General features: G+C 38.3%; 3 protein-coding genes across 3 annotated transcripts; all 3 read right to left on the minus strand.

Moving 5' to 3' along the window:
- Positions 1-1,676: 1,676 nt before the first annotated feature.
- Positions 1,677-3,570, minus strand: LOC134669636 (uncharacterized). Its single transcript, XM_063527302.1, has 2 exons — positions 2,022-3,570; positions 1,677-1,779 (listed from the first exon to the last, which is right to left on the minus strand). The coding sequence occupies exons 1-2, from the start codon at positions 3,504-3,506 to the stop codon at positions 1,741-1,743; spliced, it is 1,524 nt and encodes a 507-aa protein (XP_063383372.1). The 5' UTR covers positions 3,507-3,570; the 3' UTR covers positions 1,677-1,740.
- Positions 3,571-5,971: 2,401 nt separating this feature from the next.
- LOC134669635 (uncharacterized) lies at positions 5,972-7,865 on the minus strand. Its single transcript, XM_063527301.1, has 2 exons — positions 6,317-7,865; positions 5,972-6,074 (listed from the first exon to the last, which is right to left on the minus strand). Exons 1-2 carry the CDS (start codon positions 7,799-7,801, stop codon positions 6,036-6,038), a joined length of 1,524 nt encoding a protein of 507 aa, XP_063383371.1. The 5' UTR covers positions 7,802-7,865; the 3' UTR covers positions 5,972-6,035.
- A 2,169-nt stretch (positions 7,866-10,034) lies between these two features.
- On the minus strand, positions 10,035-12,096 carry LOC134669354 (uncharacterized). Its single transcript, XM_063526869.1, has 2 exons — positions 10,612-12,096; positions 10,035-10,369 (listed from the first exon to the last, which is right to left on the minus strand). Exons 1-2 carry the CDS (start codon positions 12,094-12,096, stop codon positions 10,331-10,333), a joined length of 1,524 nt encoding a protein of 507 aa, XP_063382939.1. The 3' UTR covers positions 10,035-10,330.
- Positions 12,097-21,171: the final 9,075 nt, after the last annotated feature.

Here is a 21,171-nt window from a genome sequence, read left to right on the forward strand (position 1 = left end):
TGATGAAGTAAACTGTACCATAAATCTTGTTTGGTTTCTAGGCTGTTAAGTACTAGCTTCTTTGCAATTTTCACAGTAGCTTCGGCTTTTCCATTTGACTCTGCATGATGCGGTGATGATGTTACATGCTCGAAATTCCACTTATCTGCAAACTTCTTAAATGACTCATTAGCAAAATTAGTTGCATTGTCTGTGCATACTCTCTGAGGAACACCATGTCGAGCAAAGTTTTTCTTACATATAGATATGATTTCGTTAGCTGATAAATTAGAAATTTTGTCTAATTCGAAAAAATCTGAGTAATGATCTATAGTGACCAAAAACTTTAGATCTCCCACACTAAATACATCCATGGATACATATTGGAAAGGGTAAGCCGGTATGTCATGACACATTAGAGGCAGTTTTTGTTGTGACGGAGCATGTGCCATACAAAATGTACATTTCTCAACATATTTTTTTATTTCACCCGACATTCCAGGCCAGAAAATGTTACCCTTTGCTAACCGAAGGGTACTAGCAACTCCGTTGTGACTGACATGAACTCTTTGCATCATCTCTGCTCTTAATACTTCTGGAATCAAAACCTGGTTATTTCTGAAGATGAGCCCATCTGATGTGGACAGTTCATGTTTAAATTTGTGAAAAATCTTGACCTCTGCTGGTATGTCTGATATGTATCTGGGGAATCCGTTAATAATATATTCACTTAACTGTAGGCAAAGTGTGTCTTTTATGGCCTCTTCTTTGATTTTTTCTAAGAGTTTATCTGTTATCTTTAAATATTTTAAACTTGAAATTTTGCTTATCAGTTTGTAAACTTTTTTTTCCTTAATTTTATTTTCCAGATCATAAGTGTCACATACCTCTGTTACTGGAGCTCTGGATAGGGCATCCGCTACAACATTTTCTTTTCCTTGAATGAATTGTAACTGTACATTATATTTTTGAAGTGTGAGTAGCATCATTTGTAGTCTTTTTGGAGCTTCAATCAGTGGTTTATTTGCAATATTAATTAATGGTCTGTGATCTGTCTTGACAATAATTCTACTATTGCCCGCTACATATTGATTAAATCGGATGCAAGCAAACACCACTGCTAACATTTCTTTCTCTATTTGAGCATATTTCTTTTCTGTCTTTGTCAAACATCTAGATGCAAAAGCTATTACCTGATTGTTCTGATACATTGCAGCACCCAAGCCATATTCACTCGCATCACATTCTAAAACCACTTCTTTATTTACATCAAAATACTGCAATGTAGGTAAATCACTAACTTTCTTTTTTAACATATTGAACTCTTTATCTTCTGCTTCAGACCAGACAAAATCCACATCTTTTCTCGTTAGCCTCCTAAGATGCGTAGCTTGTATACTGAGATTATTTATGAATCTGCTAAGGTATCCAACCATTCCCAGAAAACGTAATACATCCTTACTAGATGTTGGAGTAGGCATGTTGTTTATCGCCTCTACCTTAGATTTGTCTACCTTTAGACCTTCGTTTGTTAACACATGTCCATAAAATTTCACTGATGTTCTTAGCAGATTGACTTTGTCTTTATTCAACTTACAATTTATTTCTCTTAACCTTATTAGTAATTTTTCAAATTTAGTATTATGATCCAACACGGCTTCTTCAACTGTCTCTCCAACTCCATAAATTAAAATATCATCGGCTATAATCTCAATGCCTTTTAGATCCTTAAGGAGACTGGTGAGTTGTTGCTGGAAGATCTCAGGCGATGAACAGAGCCCGAACGGGAGACGGAGCCACCTGTAACGACCAAACGGAGTCCAAAATGTAGTCAGTTTACTACTGTTCTCAGTAAGACGGCACTGCCAGAATCCTTTTTTAGCATCTACAGTGCTGAAAACCTTCGCTTTACTGAGCTCAGGCAACATCTCATCTAGAGTAGTGAATTGGAAGTTTGGTCTCTTTAAAGCTTTGTTTAACGGAATAGGGTCTAAACATAATCTGAATTTTGAATCTCGACTAACAATCAATATGTTATTTACCCAATCTGTGTGCTGCGTCTCCTTTACTATGATGCCATCAGCTTCTAGTTGTTCCAGTTCCATTCTTAATTTTTCTTTTAGTGCAACTGGGACTCGACGTGCAGGCTGAATCCGGGCTGGGACTGATTCATCCAGCTCTAATGACACTTCACCTGGGAGGCTGCCATAACCCTCAAAGACATCTTCATATTGTTTCATTATATGCTCTGCACTAGAACGATCCAGCTCTGTTGATACTTCATCACAGTATTGGATAAAGCCCAGAGCTACACAAGCTTTCTCTGATAAAAGCGGTTCATGTTTTCCATTAACAATGTGAAAGTTTAATTTATAATCCTGATTCTTTCTGGTCACTAAGAAGGATGCGTTTCCATGATTAATGATGGGAGAGCCGTTAAAAGCTTTCAGCTTTTTTACTGGTGGAGTCAAAGCCAATAAATCCTTTTGACCCGTTAACTTTTTATAGTATTCTGCTCCCATCACAGAAACTGCAGCTCCTGTGTCCAAAGCACAGTATATTTTCTGTTTTTTCTCACCAATATGGAACAACAGTGGTGCCTCAACATGACCTGACTCTTCATTGTGCCTCACCTCCGCTATGATTACACTGTCATCAGAGTCTTCTTGTAATTCTTTTACCGTTCCACGCTTCTTACAAACCTTTTTAAAATGGTTTCGGCCACCACATTCCTCACAACGCTGTCCCCAGGCTGGGCATACTTTCTTTTGATATACATGAACGCCTCCACAGAATTTACACTTTTTAGGTGTGTCCTTATCCAGCCTTTTTTTATTAATCTTGTTGACCTCTTCAGATTTTTTTAGATCTGCAACTTGTGCAGCAGCACCCTCCGAAGCACGACAGATATTGATGGCTGTTTCTAAAGTTAGGTCTTGCTTTTTTAGCAACTCTTTTATCACTTCACCATCCTTTATTCCCACCACAATTCTGTCTCTTAAAATCTCTTCCTCAAACTCTTTATAATCGCATCTTTTAGCCAATTTCTTCAGAGCCAGTAAATACTCGTCAAAGCTTTCTTCATTCTGGTTTTTGATATTGAACAAGTACCTGGAGTATATTACATTTGTTTTTTGAAATATGACCTTTTCCATTTTTGCTAATATTTCATTATGACTCTTCTTCTCTATCTCAGACAAGCCAAAATCCATATATTTTTTCATGGCTTTTGTACCGATTGCGCTGAGGAGTAGCCCGGCTTTTGTTGCATCTTTTTCGGTACTCCAACTATTCATTCCGGTAGCAAGGCAATAATCTTCCCAGCGGCTCTTGAAAAAGGTAAGATTTTCGTAAGGATCGCCATCATCTACTTCTAAAGGTTGCGGCCAGGGCACGGATACGCGGCTTTTAACATCCGGCGTTGTGACATTTTTTACTTGCTCTTGTAGCATGAGCATTTGTTGCTGCATCACGGCTACCAATTGCGACTGCTGCTCAAGAAGTTTCTTATATTCTTCTGCTTCCATTTTTATTTACCACTTCTACACCATGTTTATAATAAAATATCTTATTTATAAGCAATGAGTTTTTATTGGGCAATGGCGCACAACAGACAATCGACATAAACATAGATAATACAAAATCAAGACGAACAGAGGGACTCGTTCGAATACGCAACATAAATAAATAATCACTTTCGGAAACATCTCCCTTTCTCAAAACAAGATACAACATAGTCTCTTAGATGACGTGGTTGTGTCTTAGCCCGCCCACTGCGACGCACGGCCTCTTCAGGTTCCATCGGTGGATGTTGCTCTCTGATTGGTAGCTGAACCACTAGAGGGTTAGTATTCTGGTTCTCTTCCACTAATTCAAAGCCAGTAAACTCTGGTTCTCTATCGTGCAGTGGTTGGTGATCTGGGACCTGTGTCTGACTAGGGTGACCACCATCTACAGTGTCCCCACTGTAAGGCTTTATGTGAACTCTACTTCTTCTGTATGCTTTATCATTTACCCGTACTATGTACGATCTTTTATTTAGTTTCATTGTGATGATACCAAAACTCCATCTCTTATCAACCTCTGGCTGAAGTTGAGTAAAAACATTCTGTCCTACCTGTAACTCTGGCAGCTCAGCACATCTTTTATCACATTCCCGTTTTATCTTCTCTTTTCTTTCTTTTATTTTAACTGGAATATCAGGAATTATGTTTGGCTTTAAATGTCTTAACAGGCAAGGAAGTCCAGAACGTGTTCTTCTAGAAAATAATTTCTGAGAGGGACTGGTATTGTCCATTTCTATAGGAACATTACGCTGATGAAGTAAACTGTACCATAAATCTTGTTTGGTTTCTAGGCTGTTAAGTACTAGCTTCTTTGCAATTTTCACAGTAGCTTCGGCTTTTCCATTTGACTCTGCATGATGCGGTGATGATGTTACATGCTCGAAATTCCACTTATCTGCAAACTTCTTAAATGACTCATTAGCAAAATTAGTTGCATTGTCTGTGCATACTCTCTGAGGAACACCATGTCGAGCAAAGTTTTTCTTACATATAGATATGATTTCGTTAGCTGATAAATTAGAAATTTTGTCTAATTCGAAAAAATCTGAGTAATGATCTATAGTGACCAAAAACTTTAGATCTCCCACACTAAATACATCCATGGATACATATTGGAAAGGGTAAGCCGGTATGTCATGACACATTAGAGGCAGTTTTTGTTGTGACGGAGCATGTGCCATACAAAATGTACATTTCTCAACATATTTTTTTATTTCACCCGACATTCCAGGCCAGAAAATGTTACCCTTTGCTAACCGAAGGGTACTAGCAACTCCGTTGTGACTGACATGAACTCTTTGCATCATCTCTGCTCTTAATACTTCTGGAATCAAAACCTGGTTATTTCTGAAGATGAGCCCATCTGATGTGGACAGTTCATGTTTAAATTTGTGAAAAATCTTGACCTCTGCTGGTATGTCTGATATGTATCTGGGGAATCCGTTAATAATATATTCACTTAACTGTAGGCAAAGTGTGTCTTTTATGGCCTCTTCTTTGATTTTTTCTAAGAGTTTATCTGTTATCTTTAAATATTTTAAACTTGAAATTTTGCTTATCAGTTTGTAAACTTTTTTTTCCTTAATTTTATTTTCCAGATCATAAGTGTCACATACCTCTGTTACTGGAGCTCTGGATAGGGCATCCGCTACAACATTTTCTTTTCCTTGAATGAATTGTAACTGTACATTATATTTTTGAAGTGTGAGTAGCATCATTTGTAGTCTTTTTGGAGCTTCAATCAGTGGTTTATTTGCAATATTAATTAATGGTCTGTGATCTGTCTTGACAATAATTCTACTATTGCCCGCTACATATTGATTAAATCGGATGCAAGCAAACACCACTGCTAACATTTCTTTCTCTATTTGAGCATATTTCTTTTCTGTCTTTGTCAAACATCTAGATGCAAAAGCTATTACCTGATTGTTCTGATACATTGCAGCACCCAAGCCATATTCACTCGCATCACATTCTAAAACCACTTCTTTATTTACATCAAAATACTGCAATGTAGGTAAATCACTAACTTTCTTTTTTAACATATTGAACTCTTTATCTTCTGCTTCAGACCAGACAAAATCCACATCTTTTCTCGTTAGCCTCCTAAGATGCGTAGCTTGTATACTGAGATTATTTATGAATCTGCTAAGGTATCCAACCATTCCCAGAAAACGTAATACATCCTTACTAGATGTTGGAGTAGGCATGTTGTTTATCGCCTCTACCTTAGATTTGTCTACCTTTAGACCTTCGTTTGTTAACACATGTCCATAAAATTTCACTGATGTTCTTAGCAGATTGACTTTGTCTTTATTCAACTTACAATTTATTTCTCTTAACCTTATTAGTAATTTTTCAAATTTAGTATTATGATCCAACACGGCTTCTTCAACTGTCTCTCCAACTCCATAAATTAAAATATCATCGGCTATAATCTCAATGCCTTTTAGATCCTTAAGGAGACTGGTGAGTTGTTGCTGGAAGATCTCAGGCGATGAACAGAGCCCGAACGGGAGACGGAGCCACCTGTAACGACCAAACGGAGTCCAAAATGTAGTCAGTTTACTACTGTTCTCAGTAAGACGGCACTGCCAGAATCCTTTTTTAGCATCTACAGTGCTGAAAACCTTCGCTTTACTGAGCTCAGGCAACATCTCATCTAGAGTAGTGAATTGGAAGTTTGGTCTCTTTAAAGCTTTGTTTAACGGAATAGGGTCTAAACATAATCTGAATTTTGAATCTCGACTAACAATCAATATGTTATTTACCCAATCTGTGTGCTGCGTCTCCTTTACTATGATGCCATCAGCTTCTAGTTGTTCCAGTTCCATTCTTAATTTTTCTTTTAGTGCAACTGGGACTCGACGTGCAGGCTGTATCCGGGCTGGGACTGATTCATCCAGCTCTAATGACACTTCACCTGGGAGGCTGCCATAACCCTCAAAGACATCTTCATATTGTTTCATTATATGCTCTGCACTAGAACGATCCAGCTCTGTTGATACTTCATCACAGTATTGGATAAAGCCCAGAGCTACACAAGCTTTCTCTGATAAAAGCGGTTCATGTTTTCCATTAACAATGTGAAAGTTTAATTTATAATCCTGATTCTTTCTGGTCACTAAGAAGGATGCGTTTCCATGATTAATGATGGGAGAGCCGTTAAAAGCTTTCAGCTTTTTTACTGGTGGAGTCAAAGCCAATAAATCCTTTTGACCCGTTAACTTTTTATAGTATTCTGCTCCCATCACAGAAACTGCAGCTCCTGTGTCCAAAGCACAGTATATTTTCTGTTTTTTCTCACCAATATGGAACAACAGTGGTGCCTCAACATGACCTGACTCTTCATTGTGCCTCACCTCCGCTATGATTACACTGTCATCAGAGTCTTCTTGTAATTCTTTTACCGTTCCACGCTTCTTACAAACCTTTTTAAAATGGTTTCGGCCACCACATTCCTCACAACGCTGTCCCCAGGCTGGGCATACTTTCTTTTGATATACATGAACGCCTCCACAGAATTTACACTTTTTAGGTGTGTCCTTATCCAGCCTTTTTTTATTAATCTTGTTGACCTCTTCAGATTTTTTTAGATCTGCAACTTGTGCAGCAGCACCCTCCGAAGCACGACAGATATTGATGGCTGTTTCTAAAGTTAGGTCTTGCTTTTTTAGCAACTCTTTTATCACTTCACCATCCTTTATTCCCACCACAATTCTGTCTCTTAAAATCTCTTCCTCAAACTCTTTATAATCGCATCTTTTAGCCAATTTCTTCAGAGCCAGTAAATACTCGTCAAAGCTTTCTTCATTCTGGTTTTTGATATTGAACAAGTACCTGGAGTATATTACATTTGTTTTTTGAAATATGACCTTTTCCATTTTTGCTAATATTTCATTATGACTCTTCTTCTCTATCTCAGACAAGCCAAAATCCATATATTTTTTCATGGCTTTTGTACCGATTGCGCTGAGGAGTAGCCCGGCTTTTGTTGCATCTTTTTCGGTACTCCAACTATTCATTCCGGTAGCAAGGCAATAATCTTCCCAGCGGCTCTTGAAAAAGGTAAGATTTTCGTAAGGATCGCCATCATCTACTTCTAAAGGTTGCGGCCAGGGCACGGATACGCGGCTTTTAACATCCGGCGTTGTGACATTTTTTACTTGCTCTTGTAGCATGAGCATTTGTTGCTGCATCACGGCTACCAATTGCGACTGCTGCTCAAGAAGTTTCTTATATTCTTCTGCTTCCATTTTTATTTACCACTTCTACACCATGTTTATAATAAAATATCTTATTTATAAGCAATGAGTTTTTATTGGGCAATGGCGCACAACAGACAATCGACATAAACATAGATAATACAAAATCAAGACGAACAGAGGGACTCGTTCGAATACGCAACATAAATAAATAATCACTTTCGGAAACATCTCCCTTTCTCAAAACAAGATACAACATAGTCTCTTAGATGACGTGGTTGTGTCTTAGCCCGCCCACTGCGACGCACGGCCTCTTCAGGTTCCATCGGTGGATGTTGCTCTCTGATTGGTAGCTGAACCACTAGAGGGTTAGTATTCTGGTTCTCTTCCACTAATTCAAAGCCAGTAAACTCTGGTTCTCTATCGTGCAGTGGTTGGTGATCTGGGACCTGTGTCTGACTAGGGTGACCACCATCTACAGTGTCCCCACTGTAAGGCTTTATGTGAACTCTACTTCTTCTGTATGCTTTATCATTTACCCGTACTATGTACGATCTTTTATTTAGTTTCATTGTGATGATACCAAAACTCCATCTCTTATCAACCTCTGGCTGAAGTTGAGTAAAAACATTCTGTCCTACCTGTAACTCTGGCAGCTCAGCACATCTTTTATCACATTCCCGTTTTATCTTCTCTTTTCTTTCTTTTATTTTAACTGGAATATCAGGAATTATGTTTGGCTTTAAATGTCTTAACAGGCAAGGAAGTCCAGAACGTGTTCTTCTAGAAAATAATTTCTGAGAGGGACTGGTATTGTCCATTTCTATAGGAACATTACGCTGATGAAGTAAACTGTACCATAAATCTTGTTTGGTTTCTAGGCTGTTAAGTACTAGCTTCTTTGCAATTTTCACAGTAGCTTCGGCTTTTCCATTTGACTCTGCATGATGCGGTGATGATGTTACATGCTCGAAATTCCACTTATCTGCAAACTTCTTAAATGACTCATTAGCAAAATTAGTTGCATTGTCTGTGCATACTCTCTGAGGAACACCATGTCGAGCAAAGTTTTTCTTACATATAGATATGATTTCGTTAGCTGATAAATTAGAAATTTTGTCTAATTCGAAAAAATCTGAGTAATGATCTATAGTGACCAAAAACTTTAGATCTCCCACACTAAATACATCCATGGATACATATTGGAAAGGGTAAGCCGGTATGTCATGACACATTAGAGGCAGTTTTTGTTGTGACGGAGCATGTGCCATACAAAATGTACATTTCTCAACATATTTTTTTATTTCACCCGACATTCCAGGCCAGAAAATGTTACCCTTTGCTAACCGAAGGGTACTAGCAACTCCGTTGTGACTGACATGAACTCTTTGCATCATCTCTGCTCTTAATACTTCTGGAATCAAAACCTGGTTATTTCTGAAGATGAGCCCATCTGATGTGGACAGTTCATGTTTAAATTTGTGAAAAATCTTGACCTCTGCTGGTATGTCTGATATGTATCTGGGGAATCCGTTAATAATATATTCACTTAACTGTAGGCAAAGTGTGTCTTTTATGGCCTCTTCTTTGATTTTTTCTAAGAGTTTATCTGTTATCTTTAAATATTTTAAACTTGAAATTTTGCTTATCAGTTTGTAAACTTTTTTTTCCTTAATTTTATTTTCCAGATCATAAGTGTCACATACCTCTGTTACTGGAGCTCTGGATAGGGCATCCGCTACAACATTTTCTTTTCCTTGAATGAATTGTAACTGTACATTATATTTTTGAAGTGTGAGTAGCATCATTTGTAGTCTTTTTGGAGCTTCAATCAGTGGTTTATTTGCAATATTAATTAATGGTCTGTGATCTGTCTTGACAATAATTCTACTATTGCCCGCTACATATTGATTAAATCGGATGCAAGCAAACACCACTGCTAACATTTTTTTCTCTATTTGAGCATATTTCTTTTCTGTCTTTGTCAAACATCTAGATGCAAAAGCTATTACCTGATTGTTCTGATACATTGCAGCACCCAAGCCATATTCACTCGCATCACATTCTAAAACCACTTCTTTATTTACATCAAAATACTGCAATGTAGGTAAATCACTAACTTTCTTTTTTAACATATTGAACTCTTTATCTTCTGCTTCAGACCAGACAAAATCCACATCTTTTCTCGTTAGCCTCCTAAGATGCGTAGCTTGTATACTGAGATTATTTATGAATCTGCTAAGGTATCCAACCATTCCCAGAAAACGTAATACATCCTTACTAGATGTTGGAGTAGGCATGTTGTTTATCGCCTCTACCTTAGATTTGTCTACCTTTAGACCTTCGTTTGTTAACACATGTCCATAAAATTTCACTGATGTTCTTAGCAGATTGACTTTGTCTTTATTCAACTTACAATTTATTTCTCTTAACCTTATTAGTAATTTTTCAAATTTAGTATTATGATCCAACACGGCTTCTTCAACTGTCTCTCCAACTCCATAAATTAAAATATCATCGGCTATAATCTCAATGCCTTTTAGATCCTTAAGGAGACTGGTGAGTTGTTGCTGGAAGATCTCAGGCGATGAACAGAGCCCGAACGGGAGACGGAGCCACCTGTAACGACCAAACGGAGTCCAAAATGTAGTCAGTTTACTACTGTTCTCAGTAAGACGGCACTGCCAGAATCCTTTTTTAGCATCTACAGTGCTGAAAACCTTCGCTTTACTGAGCTCAGGCAACATCTCATCTAGAGTAGTGAATTGGAAGTTTGGTCTCTTTAAAGCTTTGTTTAACGGAATAGGGTCTAAACATAATCTGAATTTTGAATCTCGACTAACAATCAATATGTTATTTACCCAATCTGTGTGCTGCGTCTCCTTTACTATGATGCCATCAGCTTCTAGTTGTTCCAGTTCCATTCTTAATTTTTCTTTTAGTGCAACTGGGACTCGACGTGCAGGCTGAATCCGGGCTGGGACTGATTCATCCAGCTCTAATGACACTTCACCTGGGAGGCTGCCATAACCCTCAAAGACATCTTCATATTGTTTCATTATATGCTCTGCACTAGAACGATCCAGCTCTGTTGATACTTCATCACAGTATTGGATAAAGCCCAGAGCTACACAAGCTTTCTCTGATAAAAGCGGTTCATGTTTTCCATTAACAATGTGAAAGTTTAATTTATAATCCTGATTCTTTCTGGTCACTAAGAAGGATGCGTTTCCATGATTAATGATGGGAGAGCCGTTAAAAGCTTTCAGCTTTTTTACTGGTGGAGTCAAAGCCAATAAATCCTTTTGACCCGTTAACTTTTTATAGTATTCTGCTCCCATCACAGAAACTGCAGCTCCTGTGTCCAAAGCACAGTATATTTTCTGTTTTTTCTCACCAATATGGAACAACAGTGGTGCCTCAACATGACCTGACTCTTCATTGTGCCTCACCTCCGCTATGATTACACTGTCATCAGAGTCTTCTTGTAATTCTTTTACCGTTCCACGCTTCTTACAAACCTTTTTAAAATGGTTTCGGCCACCACATTCCTCACAACGCTGTCCCCAGGCTGGGCATACTTTCTTTTGATATACATGAACGCCTCCACAGAATTTACACTTTTTAGGTGTGTCCTTATCCAGCCTTTTTTTATTAATCTTGTTGACCTCTTCAGATTTTTTTAGATCTGCAACTTGTGCAGCAGCACCCTCCGAAGCACGACAGATATTGATGGCTGTTTCTAAAGTTAGGTCTTGCTTTTTTAGCAACTTTTTTATCACTTCACCATCCTTTATTCCCACCACAATTCTGTCTCTTAAAATCTCTTCCTCAAACTCTTTATAATCGCATCTTTTAGCCAATTTCTTCAGAGCCAGTAAATACTCGTCAAAGCTTTCTTCATTCTGGTTTTTGATATTGAACAAGTACCTGGAGTATATTACATTTGTTTTTTGAAATATGACCTTTTCCATTTTTGCTAATATTTCATTATGACTCTTCTTCTCTATCTCAGACAAGCCAAAATCCATATATTTTTTCATGGCTTTTGTACCGATTGCGCTGAGGAGTAGCCCGGCTTTTGTTGCATCTTTTTCGGTACTCCAACTATTCATTCCGGTAGCAAGGCAATAATCTTCCCAGCGGCTCTTGAAAAAGGTAAGATTTTCGTAAGGATCGCCATCATCTACTTCTAAAGGTTGCGGCCAGGGCACGGATACGCGGCTTTTAACATCCGGCGTTGTGACATTTTTTACTTGCTCTTGTAGCATGAGCATTTGTTGCTGCATCACGGCTACCAATTGCGACTGCTGCTCAAGAAGTTTCTTATATTCTTCTGCTTCCATTTTTATTTACCACTTCTACACCATGTTTATAATAAAATATCTTATTTATAAGCAATGAGTTTTTATTGGGCAATGGCGCACAACAGACAATCGACATAAACATAGATAATACAAAATCAAGACGAACAGAGGGACTCGTTCGAATACGCAACATAAATAAATATAAAATAATCACTTTCGGAAACAGTGTGACTTTTTCCGTCCGCGTATAAGAGCTTATTATTTCTTCAACAACTCTTGGTAAAACTCTGAGCTCGACACGACACTTCCAAGCACTCGCCAAGTTCAAACGGACGTGACAGGTCCAACTTCTTATCCGATCAGATTTATCATTCAACAGCAAACTTCACGACACTTCAATACCAAACCCTCAATTATTCACTCGCTCAAAAACACCTCAAACTCCATTAGGATGTTGTTAGCGTCCAACAAATTACTCACTCGATTGACCTGATATTTAAAACATTCCTGCCACGGCAAAACTAACCTTAACACAAAACTTTAAAAATCAATTTTAGTTTGACTTTATCTGGAGCGTAAAACTTCAATCGAATAACAACGCTAACGCAATACAGATTGAATACATTGTTGATTGTACATAAAGTTTCAAAAAGGGAAGCAGAACAATTCTGCTCGCTATAACCAAAAAGAATAGATAGTATAGAGGTGTCCAGTCATTTTAAATTTTGTAGTCACAGTAAATTTACTGCCATCCATCGACACACGAGTAACACTCAAAATGAAAACGTATAAAATTATCCAAAAAATGTATATATATGGATAAATGATTTTATTATTTTTATATTGATTTACCCATGCTCATTCACTGATATCTATATGTTAAAGTTGTGAAATATGAAACGGTGTCGTCACGCCATCTAGCCGAGAATAGGCCAAAGGCGTGTGCGCCATCTATGCGAGAATGACTATTTCTTGATTTCCGAGGCACGTTTTTTCCTTAGACTTTATTCATCTTATACCAAGTTCCATATGTCTTTGCTATAACGAAGTATTTAGCACTAGTGTTGAGAGTAATATTCTGCGGGAACATAACTATTCTCAGAACATAGGTATTCCTGCCAATATTCCATAAACTCGAGAATAGTGAATTTCATAATGTCGTGGATAAAATCTTGATTTTGTGTTATATTTTGTTCTTTACTAGACGTTTAGTGATTTATATAAGTCTAACGTAAGATTTCATTATTTTTGACCTTATCCAAAGTTTCAGCTGGGTTGTACCAGCTCGGATGACTGACGTACTTACCTACTCAGCAAATTTTCAACGAAGATATGGGTAAATAACTCTAAACTACCCGATAATAGTTAAATTACTAAACATGTGTACAAAACGCGAGTTTTTTTAAGTTTTATTGAGTAGATATTTGTTACTAAATATTCCAAGAGGCTCTGTGAGCTGTGGACTTCGCAAACCCCCATGGCTCCGATATTTAAAAATTTTCAAAAATAACACTACTTAATTACCGAAACTACGAGACTATAAGAAATGAGGATTTGTGGAGTATGTGCCGACAACCTCCGATCGCCCAAGAAGTAGCGTTGCGGAAGCGGAGATGGATCGGTCATACCCTGCGAAGAGGAGATACGAACAACGCCAGTATCGCGTTCGAGTGGCGGCCTCAGGGCGGGAAGCGAGCCCGAAAACGCCCTGTGCACACCTAGAGGCGCAACGTAGAGAACGAACTGACAGCCGTAGGACTGAGCTGGAACGAGGCCAAGACGGTTGCTCAAGACAGGAAGGCATGGAAGGATCTTGTGGAGGCCCTATGCACCTCCGGGGTGCCCTAGGACAGACGACAACAACAACAACAACAATTACCGAAACTGGTCACAAAATTTCACGAGAATCGGTTTGTAAAATGTGACCAGGTAGAGAGGATTTTTTCCCAAGTTGAAACGGAGATCGACCGTCGACCGACGACACGGCGTCGTCAGTCAATAAACTTCATGAGTCCGAATGCTATTATTTTAATACTTTCTTTAATTATTATTATATTCTTATAGGTACCTACTTACATTCCTGCACTTATACAAGAACGCGGTCTTAACATTTAATCACTATTACGTGTAAAATTTAAATTCCCAAAATTTTTTTTATTCGAAAATTCCCAATTCGAACATCACTACACTATGCTCAGTATAACGAAGTACAGGCCACACAGCATGCCTACCTACTAATACCTCAACGAGCGACGGTCCAATTATTTACCCAAATTAGATCCGACCATTTCGTTCAAATTGCTCGATTTTAATTAATTGCTAAATTCGGATTTTGAGCACTTGTTTCAATGTAGGTAATCTTGCCGATTGTTACTGTCGCTGTCGGGTTATAGTTTTTCGAACTTTCCACTTATGTTTGAAAGTGTCACGGCAAAGGCCCGTGCACACCGTGCGTGTGACAAACAACTCGATTTTGTAGGAGATGTGTGCTTCTGTAAGTATACGCATGGTGACCTGGAATATGTTTGCGTACTGCGGGACATTCCACGAGACTGTCGCTTACATAACGCTTTTGCCTTGTATGGCAGCTACCTCAATAAAATACGTGAATCTCGAGAATATACTGCCAATTTGTTAGCCAAGTCATGAAATATTACCTGACCCAATATCGCTTACTCAGCATTTACAGAAGTATTAGAAGAATTGCGGTATGTAAGCGACAGTCTCGTGGAATGCCCCCTGCCCAAAATGATATACAGGGTGTGTCTGACCTTGGGGCTTTAAATCCAGGGCTCGATTCTACTCGCTAAACTGAGCTACTTTTATTATGGCACCAACCCCGAAATACCGAAAAAAAAATTTAGTTTTTCATACATTTTAGCTGATCAGATGTCGACGTTTTCTATGGAAAAGCCAAAATTTTTTCCCCGATTTTAGGGTTGGTCCCATAGTAAAAGTAGCTCAGTTTAGCGAGTAAAATCAAGCCCTGGATTTAAAGCCCAATGGTCAGACACGCCATGTATTATCATAATTGCACATCATACGATCAAACCTAGTATAATATCAATATGACACAAAATTTCATCAACAAATAGGTATTTCAAAGCTTAAAAGCGACTACAATGTTTACGAGTAATAACATCGAGGTAAAAGCCAAGATTGAAATATGAAATACCCGTCACGGTAGAAATTGCATTACTGGGAAAGGCGCGGAGAGCTCATAATGAATTAAATCTGGACTGCGTACACGTGTATGTAGAAATTATCCTACCTGACAGTGCCAGGATGATTCGAACGTACACTGATGACAGAATGACACCTAACTGATCTCATTTTCAGTTATAGTGCATTTCGCTCGCACTTGCCCGTCCGAGTATTGGCGCAGGCGAGACGCACGACACGATAGCTAAATAACATAATTCAAATACCGTTCCAATGTCAGTGTAGATACATCGGCCTGAGCGTGTCTAATTAGATATGGGTACTGTACAGCAATTAGGTTCACGTCATTCCCGCCTGACATACCGAAAATTAAGGGAAATTATAGTTAGTAAGCTTAATTTCTGATTGACATCCGTACGAAGGCAATTCCTAATTTTGAATGTCACTTGGAAATGTAACCTATGTGATGTGATCCACTCTACAAAAACGAATAGATTTATACGTGATAAAAATTAGATCAGTAGTTATTAGGCGCTAAAACACATGACACAAACAAACAAATATAACACAATCATATTTACATATATATTTTGGTTTTGCCGCTGTGGGGAAAAAATGACAGTATCGATGTACGATGAGCTCTGTTTTTCTAAATTGCACATTTGTCATTTCACTGAGCCTGGCATCGTAGGCGGCAGGAAATGATACATGGTATCATCTTTAGGTACCTATAGAGAGGCTGTACACGCCACGCTGAAGGCTGTAGCTTGATTGATCATCGTTTTGCGAATATTAGTTCTATATCGAATTATTGAAGAATGTCTACCGACCATTAAGTATAGCGTTGTGTGTGTGTCTATCGTAGGTACTGATATTTTGGGAGTGTTATCTGTTACTGTTTTTAATTACTCGTAGCGCGCTGGCTCGTAATAATCTACATATAAGAACCTACGAGCGAGACGCACAGGGTGCCTAGCCAAGATAGCAATCGCTTGCGCTACAATAAAGAAACGTAATGTAAGTAAGTAAGTAAATATTCTTTATTGCACCAATAATTACAAAATACATCTAGGGTTTCTGCTCGAGAATTCCCGAGGCGAGAAATCTCGAGAAATTTGTCCTAAGTCGAGACGGGAAAAAAATATTCAATGCCTCGAGAACTCGAGATATAAATCTCTTGTGATAAGTAAAAAGATAACACGCGTATGGTTAACACATGATGTGTCTATAATGTATTCTTTAGGTAGTTAAATAAATATGAACAATGTTTTTTTTACGTTTTCAGGTAGGAACCTACTTAAAACATTTATTGCCAACCAAATAAAAACGGTCTCTGAGAAAAACGCATTTAACTGATTTGCAAGACCGAAATGATCCCATAAGTTTTCCGTGAACAAAGTTTTGTACGGAACACTAAATAAAAAACTACCTTGATCCGTCCCCTATCGTTCTAGCTTTAACCGATTTTCATATTTTGAAACTTGTGAACTATCATGATTCATGACATTCATGTAGTGTCTTTTTATTGAAAAACGCTTTAAAATGTTTTGCAACGAATTATAGGACCATGTAATAAGTGTAATAACAAATATTACAGAACTAAATTACTATTGATAAATCAAATCATCCCGATATATTCCTATTAGCAAAATATTACAATTTTAGCAGCTTTATTGTGACGTTGAGTAAGTACGAGTAATTAATATTACGAAGTAAAACTTTTGTAAGTTTTGTCATATCGAGTTAAATTTATTGACTTGAATATTGCTGCCTAATAAAATACCATATTGTAGTTTGTTTACATTTTGTTGAATACCTAAAGAAATACACTATATTAGCACATCGCCGGTGCGTACGCCTGCACCTATAGTTTTTTTGCTGTTGTATTTTTGATTCTTAATTGCAATTTATGGTGACTAAAAATGTACCATATGTTTGATTATTGATCTCACCTACGATTCCCACGAAAAAGCAAAAAAAAATAATAACATGGTGTTTACCGGAGCTTTCAAAATTTCTCGAGATACTCGAGAAATCTTGGTCGAGAATTCCCGTGCCTCGAGAAATTAAAAAGGTCGAGAAACCAGAAACCCTAAATACATCTTACATACATGTAAAATTGCAAAGAAATTTTAGTGGAACAATAGAACCCGGTAACAACAGGCGGTCTTATCGACCATGATGATGTAGTGACAGTCAATTTTCGTATAACATATCACAAAACGTCCTAAAAGAAGAATACCTAATATGTGTTTAAAATACTCGTAGAAGCCACCATTACCTACTTACAATACTTAACAAAAATAAAACGAATTTAAACATCTCTATAGAAGAGTAATTTCAGTAGGTATCTAGGTACCTACTGAGTACTACAACTAAATACCTTCTCCGGCATACTAACACTTGTACTACAAACGACAGAAGTATTGGTACCCGAGATAACTTGAGATTTATACAATTCAATTTCCAGCCTTCCGGCTCTTTGGATTATGAAACTAGGTCGTTCTCGTTTTGCCATTTTTCATTTGCGTATACTTACTCGAGATGTAGATCGGTCGGAGATATAGGTACCTTAATGAAGAGTGGCTCCTCGTGCAATGTCAATGAATACTTCAAATTGCTTTACCCGTAAATTGAAGAAAAAGTGGCATGCAAAAAGGAGACATTAAAATTTATATAAAAGTACCTAATAGGTACCTACTTCATGAGTCTCATTTCATAAAAGAATTGTAATCTGTAATCGCTATAGTCCACTAAAAACTGATAATTCATAATAGGTACATAATCTTTTTTGAAAAATCATAAATTCTACACAGTCAACCACAAAGACATGGAGATATTTCAATCGTACAGTCATCAGCAATAGTATCTTACACAACTAGGGCCGCAAAAATATATGACACGTTCTTATTTGGAGCGCAATAAGAGTGCGTCATATATTTTTGCGGCCCTAGTTGTGTAAGATACTATTGCTGATGACTGTACCTCAAAAACAAATTGTCTTCAAAAAATCTTGCACAGTAATTGTTTTCTTGTCGTGCAATTACTTATAGTTTATTTATTTTTTGCTGATCGTTTAAATACCAGCCAAATAAATGTAATCTAATAAATATTTTGTTCTCCAGGCTGGCCGCACAGCATTGCACGTAGCATGCGAAGGCGGTCACTCGCAAACCTGTGCTCTCCTGGTGACCCGCGGGGCCGACCGGGAGTTCCGGGACCCGGCGGGGCGGACACCCCTGCATCTAGCGGCGGTACACCGACACACAGACTTAGTGAGGACGCTGTTAGATCAAGGGTGTAACGTGGACGCTACTGACCAGGTGATCTAACCTAACATAAGGATAATTCACGCTAGAACGGTCCGGGTCCGGGCCGAAGCGGCCGACATTTTTTCTACGGCGAGTTTTCGGTGATCACGTTATTAAACACAGATTCTGTTAGTTTATAAAGACACTTTCCAACACACGTCACGCTTTTTATAGAAAATTTTGTGTCGGACGTCTCGGCCCGGATCTGGATAGTTCTACTTAGCGTGAGTTACCCTTTAATTAGCAAGCATAGGCAAAAATATAGGTTAGTGTCTGATAAATAATTAAAATGTAAATTATGTATTTTATATATTATGTAGGTAAGTAAATTAAATGATGATGATGATGAAGTAAATTAAAATGTAACCTACTGTAAATATTTGCAAATTTTTAGAAATCAATGCATAAGAACATGGACAAGACGAAACTTATGTCAAATGCCAATGTTGTGCCCATCCCAGTCTCTGTTGGGAACTCGGTACTCGAAGTTGTTGACTCGTACATCTACCTAGGACAAGTAGTCCAATTAGGTAGGTCCAACTTCGAGAAGGAGGTCAACCGCCGAATCCAACTCGGTTGGGCAGCGTTCGGGAAACTACGTAATGTCTTTTCGTCCGACATACCTCAGTGCCTCAAGACGAAAGTCTTTAATCAATGTGTGTTACCAGCGATGACTTACGGCTCCGAAACGTGGTCTTTCACTATCGGCCTCATCTCAAAATTCAAAGTCGCTCAACGAGCTATGGAGAGGGCTATGCTCGGAGTTTCTCTGCGTGATCGAATCAGAAATGAGGAGATCCGTAGACGAACTAAAGTCACCGACATAGCTCACCGGATTAGCAAGCTGAAGTGGCAATGGGCAGGCCACATTGCGCGCAGAGAAGATGGCCGATGGGGTCGAAAAGTGCTCGAGTGGAGACCACGGACTAGCAAACGCAGCGTAGGACGTCCACCCACAAGATGGACGGACGACCTTGTTAAAGCCGCCGGAAGACGCTGGATGCGGGTGGCTTCCAACCGGTACGAATGGAGGTCCAAGGGGGAGGCCTATGTTCAGCAGTGGACGTCTTATAGCTGAGATGAATGCATAAGAAAATCCTGTTCCAGTTAAATAGGGAATGCAAACGATTATTGCACGGCAAAAATAAAATAATTAAATCGTAGAGATCGGCCCATTTATTACTTGTACTATTCATACATATCTTAAACGAAGTTTTAAGGAGCTTACAAACATTTTATTATCACGAATATCTTTCACCCGTCGTCCGACCCTTGAGGCCCGGCCATTCATCCTCGTAGTCTGACATGGCTTTGAATTTATTGTTACACTATCCCAATCAAGTGAAGTGCCGTACTTGTGCAAATTCTTGATGATACTAGACTATAATGCAAACTTGCTTCAGCGAATTCTTGAGGATACTGGAGTAGAAGGAAAATTTAGATTGTTATATCGAGAACGACATTGGCCATTAAGTCACTAGTGAATACTGTGCCGTCGGAAAGTTTCCACGATTGCGAAATTTCCACATCTAATAATTTCGGAAACATCTCTTATATATTTTTTTTTATGATAAACTGATCGGCGATGGGAATTATGTATGGGAATTAAATTTTCTATTGCCAGAGTGAGTGTCCCTTGTGTGATGTGGGACGTTGAATGAAACGACTTGCTTGGAGTATCGATCTATAATGTCTTAAATAACGTAATGTAAAAGCTTATATAGGGCTAACCTAAGGGAGAGTTTCCTGTTATCAAACTTTCCCAACTTTAAGACTTTCCGCGACTTGCACATCAGATCTGCAACGACTGACGACAGTGACGACCGATCTGGTCTAGTGGGTAGTGACAGTAGTGACCTTGCCTATAAAGCCGATGGTCCCGGGTTCGAATCCCGATAAGGGCATTTATTTGTGTGATGAACAGTCATAGGTGTTTTCTATTTACATAAGTATGTATTTATCTATATACGATTGTACCCATTTTAACTTACATTAAAGTGTCATTTTATCACTACACGCAAAACGAAAAAATCATTGTTAGTGATAAGGAGTGCCATCTTAGATAGTCTGTGATCTTACTTAAAATAACCTACCTCTCGCTTCGTTTCCCTTTGCTAATTATTTAAAATTGAACGCGAGTTTATTGGATGGAAGACGTTTGGTTACATTAAAACGATTTTAGTAAAATTGACTTCGTCCCTGCCATTTTAAAATAGACTCTATCATGTTACGTTAAAATAAGTTTTCTTTTGCAAAATGCGGTTATAGCGCTGTATACATATAATTCAAATGGCATATCATGCCATTTCAGAATGGACTTTCATGTAATGTGTTAAAGTATGTTTTATTTTGCAGAACGGAGTGACGGCACTTCAGATGGCTTGTGCGCAGGGCTGTCGCGGCATTGTGGAGCATTTGCTCGCCTTCAACGCCGACGTACATTTGCAAAATAATGTGAGTATTCAGGCATGTCGATTTTATGCTTACCTGCCTTTTCAATTCCACTTCTATGCTTGCTATTTTACATTGAACCCTATTACTACTCAACGGATGCGGTAGCTGCAAAGTAAGTGACATTGCCGATTTAGCTTTTGCATTGAACCCACACATACCATCCACACGTAAGAGCAAAATATAATAT

Source organism: Cydia fagiglandana, chromosome 12, assembly GCF_963556715.1.
Source record: "Cydia fagiglandana chromosome 12, ilCydFagi1.1, whole genome shotgun sequence".
NCBI classification, from domain to species: Eukaryota; Metazoa; Arthropoda; class Insecta; order Lepidoptera; family Tortricidae; genus Cydia; species Cydia fagiglandana.

Coding starts and splice junctions, on each gene's coding strand:
- LOC134669636 (XM_063527302.1), bottom strand. CDS start 3,506: ATGGAAGCAGAAGAATATAAGAAACTTCTTGAGCAGCAGTCGCAATTG. Junction 1,780..2,021: donor AGACGCAGCACACAGATTGG/GTAAATAACATA, acceptor TGGTCGTTACAG/GTGGCTCCGTCTCCCGTTCG.
- LOC134669635 (XM_063527301.1), bottom strand. CDS start 7,801: ATGGAAGCAGAAGAATATAAGAAACTTCTTGAGCAGCAGTCGCAATTG. Junction 6,075..6,316: donor AGACGCAGCACACAGATTGG/GTAAATAACATA, acceptor TGGTCGTTACAG/GTGGCTCCGTCTCCCGTTCG.
- LOC134669354 (XM_063526869.1), bottom strand. CDS start 12,096: ATGGAAGCAGAAGAATATAAGAAACTTCTTGAGCAGCAGTCGCAATTG. Junction 10,370..10,611: donor AGACGCAGCACACAGATTGG/GTAAATAACATA, acceptor TGGTCGTTACAG/GTGGCTCCGTCTCCCGTTCG.